The 7712-nt window shown below is 34.1% G+C and overlaps 1 protein-coding gene across 1 annotated transcript; it reads right to left on the minus strand.

The window, feature by feature from the left end:
- Window positions 1-475: 475 nt before the first annotated feature.
- On the minus strand, window positions 476-1015 carry LOC121246134 (40S ribosomal protein S21-2-like). Its single transcript, XM_041144153.1, has one exon. The coding sequence runs from the start codon at window positions 997-999 to the stop codon at window positions 751-753; it is 249 nt and encodes an 82-aa protein (XP_041000087.1). The 5' UTR covers window positions 1000-1015; the 3' UTR covers window positions 476-750.
- Between the last annotated feature and the right edge of the window lie 6697 nt (window positions 1016-7712).

Here is a 7712-nt window from a genome sequence, read left to right on the forward strand (position 1 = left end):
TATAAAATGATGAATTTCACTTTGAAAAAATGTGAAAAATTCATTTTTTTTCTTATAGGAACCCATATTTTTACAAAAGACTTGTGCAAAAGACTTAGGTGAGGTTTAGATAACGAGTTGAGATGGAAGTTGAATAAAATATTGTTAAAATATTATTTTTAAATATTATTATTGTTTTGATATTTGAAAAAATTGAATTGTTTATTATATTTTGTGTGAAAATTTAATAAAATTGTAATGATTATATAAGATGAATTGGATGACTTTTTGTATACAAACTGGGACTTATACCAAACAGTGCTGCTAGGGACAACTGGGAGGTAATCGGCCTTGCATGGAATTAAAAAAGAAAAAAAGCAAAAAAGCAAAAAGTAAAAATTAAAAGGCAAATGACCCATGCCAGTGATGTCACTCCATTTACATCTTCTTCACCCTCCACTCGATCTAAGCAACTCAGGGCCTGCAGTTCCTCAACATCCTAAACAGGACCCATGCCAAAGCAAGACCAACGCCACCAACACCACCCTCCTTTAGCCTTTCCCTCTCAATCTCCCTTGCTCTCTCCCTTTCCTTCTCAAATGTCCCTTTTTTTTAGCACAGAAACATAAAACACTTTGATTCATGGCAGTTCAAAGAGGATGCAATATTCCATAGTAACTGACAAAATGAGTCAAAATCCTTCAACCACATTTTTCTACCCTCAAGGAGAACTTCAAAAACAGAAATCAATTATATTCTCTCTCCTTTGGTTTATTGTTTTCGAGCTTCAACTTTCTTTTTCTGCCAGATATGATCCAACACACTGTCAGCATCTCCCTGAGCACAAACGAATCCACACAGAGCAAAGGTGGAGCAATGGCCATTGTACATGTCATTCTCATCCAAATGCCCAACGTCGATCTGAACAAAAGCATGGTCGTTTGATGTAATCAACCTGTTTGTAGCCAAACATTTCTTGGGAGTGTAAAGCTCGGTTATAACCCCCCCTTCGTTCTGCATCTTGGCTTCTGTTTACTACTTCTGTTTCTGACTTTCTTTTTTCTTTTTTCTTTTTCTTTTGCTTGACTTTTTTAGGTTCTTTTGTTTGGTCTTTGAGCATGTTTGTCTTTGGGGTTTACCTATTTAAGTATGATATGTTGGAGAGAACAATAAGGTGGAGTTCATCATAAAGGAGTAGAGAGAAGTAAGAGAACAACAACAGCGAACTATACTCTATGGGATTTCAGATTTGAGTGCTTGAAAAGATGAAGAGATGATGAAGGAGCTTGATGTAGAGCTCTATGGGTTTTTGGGTTCGTAGATTTCATATGTGGGTCGAGAAGATGAAGGGAGAGTGGCTTTGGAGAAGACGAAGACTTATGTGGCTTTGTGGAGATGGGGGCTTCTTAGGTCTAATAAGATAAAAAAGAAACCGTGCGTTTTGACAAGTTGAATGAAATGTGGTCTTTTCATTTTTGCCACCTCAAACGCGGTTCCCTGGCGGTTTCTCTAGCCGGTTACGAATAGCATTTTTTTATACCAAAAGTGTGAAAGATGAAAAACTCTATACACAACCGGCCAGGGAAACCGTGGGGGAACCACATCCCATGTGGCAAATTGAAACGACACCGTTTCAATTTTTGATAGAAATCTCTCTTTCCTTCTGAAATTTTCGAGACACTGGAATCCCCCTTTCCCCTTCGTCTTCTAGAGCTCCCTCGAATCCTCCTTTCTCTTTCTTAGTCTTCCACCTTCCTTCCCAGAAGACAATTTCTCTTTCCTCCTTCGTCTTCCAGAGCTCCCTCAAAATCCTTCGTTCTTCATTCGTCTTCGTTTTCCATCTTCCCAATTCGTAGTTCCCATTTCCTTCGTCTTCCACCTTCCCCACTCGAATCTACCACACGAATGTTACAACGAAACCCTTCGAAATCCTTAGATCCTCTGCCTCTCCCTTTGACACAGTCTCTTTACCCAAAGCACAAACCCTAACCCAACCCTCAGCTTAATCCTAACCCTAAACCAAAAATATTTTATGTAACCTTAACCCTAACCAGAATGGGTAGATATTTTCTTCTTTAGTCTCAAGGTTTTGGTCTCAAGAACTTATCAGGTATAATGGGTGGAAAATCTATTTTTTCTTTGTTCTTCTATAAATGGTAACTTATCTGTTTTTACCTATGTAAGGGAACGTCTTTTGTTGGGCCTCGCATGGAAGATGGACATAAATCTGGATGGTGGGTAGTGGACATTGGTGAACAACATCGAGTTTCAGGTTTCATTCTCTTTATTTACTCAGTATGATGTTGCGTATCAAATTATATGATCCATGCCAACAGATTTATGCATTAAACATTTGTGACTTTTCATTTACGCATTAAACATTTATGTTGATCTTCTTATGAAAAATAGAATATAACTAGTGTGACGGTATCATGCCCACAATTCCATGAACTCAATGTCACTTGTGCGACATGTTGTCAAACTGATTCTTTTCTTGATTAGTGAAAGTCTTGTCTAGAAGTAAGAGGATATTGGGAGAAGTTGAATAAAGAAACTAGCTGAATCAAATCAAATACTACAATTTGATTAGGGTAGCAGTTGTAGAGAGATTCTTGGTCTACAATTTGGTTTTACTTTTACCTACAACACCTTCATTTCATCAAGGTGTAGAAGATGCTTTTAATTATTTATCTTGATGCAAGAGGTTATTGATGCAGCTTATGTGCATTTTACTTTCCATGCTGACATTTGTGACTTTTCTTGATAAATTATACTTGATGTGTAGAATGTGTAAATCAATTATACGGTCCGTTTTTTATGGATGCTTTTTTTTTTTAACTATTGATTTTATCATTTAAAAGTTAGTTTGAAGGCAATGGTAATCAATGAACCTTTAGATACCACAACCATTTTTTATAAAAGTGAAGATAACACATAAAAATAAGTTTATTTTCTTTAGTGTTAATTTGGAAAAGAATTGGAGCACTCTTGTTATTAATAATATAAAATGCTCATAATTCTTTAGTTTTAGCCACTCTTTATTTGTTCTGTTCTACAAATTGCCACATGCCCTATGTACCATTGATCATATGAGGTTTTTATACTTCAATTTTATGCCCTTTTTATTCTTTCTGTTTTGTTCTTTTGTAGGTTTTTATTTTGTTCTTTGTAATAGTTTCATTGCTTTTTGAGAGTCTTGCTCTAGCACTGCTTAAAGCTATGCATTGCTCCGAATGTTGCACTTTATACTTTTTTCTCTACTTCCTTGAATTGTTTGGTTACACTGCATAATATATATATTTATGTAGCCTTCATCCAGATGAAATTCAGAAGAGAGAAATTTTACAATCGAATAGAATTGATAGGGTTCTGAAGAAGGAGCTAGGGCTTCTGGAGCTGGGGCTTCTGGAGCAACAAGTTGAAATAAGGCGTTCACGTACACTATTTCGGCTGAATTGGATTTTTCTAGTTGTTGTGTCATGTTACTTAATAGTATCTAATTGATTTCGGAACTTGGTTTGTAAATACATAACTTAAGTTTGTGTGTTTCTGACTTATGTAAATCCCAAACTTAAGTAAGTGTATGTTCAAAACAATGTGATTGGTATATAAAGCCTTGGTGAAGGCAACAATCGAAATGAATATAAATCTAGCTTTTTAGCACCTATTGTTTCCGGCAGTTCTTATATATTAAACATGTCAACATGCTAAGAGGTTTACGCATGCCAACATGCCAACAGATTTTCAGCAGTTCTAGCTTTTAACATGTCAACAGATTTACACATTAAAAATGCAATCAATAAAATGCAATCAAAAGCCACTCATTTGAAATGTCAACTGCCTAGCAATAAAATGCAATATGCTTTTAACACGCATTAAGTTACTGCCATCCATAGCAAACCATTACAAAATCTATGAAATATATCAATGAATTACATTCAAACCACAAAAAACCCCTTACAAAATTACAAACTCCAAATCCATCAAGTACATCCATGAATTGCATTGAATACACAACAAACCCATTACAAAATCCATGCATTACATCTATGAATTACATTCAATACAAAAAAAAATGCATTACAAAATTCATGAATTACATCTGTCAAATACATTCAATACACAAAATACATGAATTACATTCATTGCGCCGGTTATGATCCATCCAAGTCAAGTTACACCAGTTGTGATCCATCTAACCCAAATTGCATTTGTAACCAATAAATATTCAAATATTTATGTGATATCGATATTACTGTTCAAATTTTATAAATTTTAGTAAACTTACACTTTCTTGACTCGCAATCATTATTTCTTGGGGCCGAGTTCCACTAATGTCAAAAGCTAAGCTGTTTGGAGCAGTTTTTGGTATGTCTTAATATAAAAAATAATAATGATAATTAGCAACTCAACACATTCTAACAAATTTTTAAAATAATATAACATACCACGCTTAGAGGATTTGAGCTAGATAGTGTTAGGGGAGATGACTGTTCTTCTCATTTTTCCATGTTGACAATCCCAATAGAGCTATATATACATGCTTCAGTAAAAGACAATGAATAAGAATACTTTGGTGTTAATCTTGCATGAATGGATTTCAATGCATGTACTTAGAGCATTGGCATTGAATAATGCCAATGCAAATAAAATGGATAATTTGGTTAATAGAAGATGAAAATGACCTGCATTGGATTATCCAAATGTAAACCAAGATGACTTTTAGCTATAGTAAATTAGCTCGTGGTTATATTTGACATTCACTATAGCTCAACCAAATCTATTAAAAAATTATTTCTTTTGTTTGAACACTCTCTGTCTTCCCTCGATTTTTCCTCTTTATTCTACCAACTCTTTTTCTTTTCTTGATTTCTTCCTCCAGCCATCAAGTTCTTTGCCTTTCATCCCTGTGCCTTTTCTCTTATCCTAGGAATTATTTTTGTGTCTTTTCTCTCTAATCATTTGCAGGGCCTTTTCTCTCCAGTCATTTTTGTGCCTCTTCTCACCAAGGTTACTCTCTCTCTCTCTCTCTCTCTCTCTCTCTGTGTATAGATTTTTTTTTCAAACTTTCAGTTCATATTTATCTCATGTTCGATTTGTGTAGTTTTTTTTCCTTAGATTGTTATTGTTTTTCTTTATTTTTTAGTTGTCTGATTTTCCTTGGATTTTTTTTTTAATCATTTTCTCAGTTTTTCTTTTTCAATTTTCTCATTTTCCATTGAAACTAAACAGTGGTAAGTGTGTGTGTGTTTTTCTTTTACTATTGACCCAAACGATAGGAAAAATAATTTATACATGGAAGTTTTAGATTAGCCAGGAGTCCGGATATGTGTTAGAATTTCAGATTAGCCAGGAAAAATAGTTCAACGTTGGAAGTTTCAGACTTATATTGGATACTCTTCAAAAAATCCTTTTTAAGTTGCAGAAATTTGATTGCAAAGAATTTGTTAGTGTAAAGATGTAGTTCATAGTTGGAAGTTTCAGATTGATATTGGATACTCTTCAAAAAATCCTTTTTAAGTTGCAGAAATTTGATTGCAAAGAATTTGTCAGTGTAAAGATGTAGTTCATTGTTGGAAGTTTTATAGTTGAAAAATAGTTCATAATTGGAAGTTTCAGATTGATATTAGATACTCTAGAAGAAAAGTTTTTTTGTTTTTGATAAGTTACTCTAGAAGAAAAGATCATTCATTAAAAAGAAATTAAAGCTCCAATCTTGTAAAGAGTAATTGAGGTTTTAAAAAATTTGAGTCACTTGTACGACTTTCATCTAGTTAAGAAGAAAAAAAGAAAAAAAAAAGTTTTATTTTCCACTTGCATGCATTCCATTTTGGATCCATTGCTGTTAACCATTCGACCCCATTTTAGAAAGGAAAGGAGACCCAAACTTGCCAAGGGGTTACTACTAACAATGATATTTCTTTTTGGGACTAATGAATTGACTGCAAACCAAACATGTGAAAAGAATGCAATCAAGCTAGCTTAAGAAACATTTATTCTCAATTATCATCTCCAAACTCTCGAAGAGAAGCTAGGCATCACCCCTTCTCTCTAAAAGCATTTTTCCTCCCCTATAAAGCAAAAGATGTAATCCTCATTTTCTACTGGAGGAACTTCTTTCCCATCATCACCTTTGAATTGTTTATAAGTTAACGAAAAATATTATTCATCAATCTTTTAACTATTCCCTTATCGATTTCAGCTTCCAAATGTATCCCTTTAGCACAATAGGTTATTATCTTTCATCCTTTAACAAAATATTATTGTACACACAATATGGTCATCTTGGTAAGGTTAAATGTTATCATGATTAGCTAATTCAATACAAATCAAACTCAAGAGCCATATAATTCAAGAGCCACCCCAGGCCTCATGTCTTTTGACTTAATTTTTTGAACTAATTCTTGCCAATTTTTTGCAAGAAACACTTGAACGTGAAATGTAAAACAAGAAGCACTTGACTTTTTTTTTTTTTTATTGTTTGTCTTCCATGCATAAAGCTGCATCATTTAATGACTTGTTGAACACTCATTTCATTATGTGCTGCCTCATTTAATTATGATGAATTTTAAATTATTCAAGGAAGGAGCCTTCATTTGATGCGTATCTCTTCTTTACTACTCTCTTGCAAAATGGTGGACAAGGGGAAGGCAACATTCCCTTCAATAGCATATATAGTAATGTCGTGGTCCAACCATCACAAGCTGAAGGTGAACGGAGGCCACCTACTAAAAAATCTCAACGAGGTGTGTCTTTCACCACTAAGGAAGATAATCTCTTTATTTCAGCTTAGCTAAACATTAGCCTTGATGTTATTCGGGGAACTGACAAAAAATCTACACAAATATGGGAAAGAATTTAAGAATACTATCATGAGTATAAAAACCCAAACAATCATAAACGTTCAATTGCATCATTGACCAATCGATGGCTATCGGTCAAAAAACGCACAAACAAGTTTTGTGCTTTTGTAGCACAAGTAAAGTCTTTGCATCCAAGTGGTATCACATAGGTCGATAATGTATTAATTTTGTTTTTTCCTTAGTTTTTTTTTATATGTTTGGTCTTATTTACATACTAACTTTATCATTTTGTTCATTTAAGATTGAGAAGGTAAAAATAATGTACAAAGAAACTGAGAAGACAACTTTTACCATGGAGCATTGTTGGTGTCTATTGAGACACCAACCAAAATGACAACAACATCAATCAACATTGTCAACGAGGAGGAAACCACATGAAAGACGTCCGACAAGTGCTAGCTTAACTCCAGATGGAGAAGATATTTTGGATGACAACGTGGAGATCATCCTTGAGAGATCTCCAAGCAAAAAGACTGAGAAAGAAAATGAAAGAAATATGAAGTATAAAGATGATATAGATGTTGAATTTAACCATGCCTTAGTTCGCGTGACTACTGACAAATACATTCATGATGGAGAGAAGATGATTTTACAGTAAGCAAGAACGGGATAGAGATGAACATCTTGCATTGGAGAAGAAGAATTTCGAAGCTAAAATAATGAAATTAAACTTTGATGGGATGAAACCAAAGCAGCAACTTTATTTCCAACGTCTTCAGAATGAAATTTTCGATGGTTTAATGAGTAAGTCTACAATCACATCACCGTCTGAGGACTCATCCACACCTTTTGGAGGTGTGTAAGTATTTGTCTAGCCTATTTCGATGTTGTAATTAACAATGGTATATGTTTAACGCATACTTTGTTTGA

The sequence above is a fragment of the Juglans microcarpa x Juglans regia genome, chromosome 1S (genome assembly GCF_004785595.1).
Source record: "Juglans microcarpa x Juglans regia isolate MS1-56 chromosome 1S, Jm3101_v1.0, whole genome shotgun sequence".
NCBI lineage: Eukaryota > Viridiplantae > Streptophyta > Magnoliopsida > Fagales > Juglandaceae > Juglans > Juglans microcarpa x Juglans regia.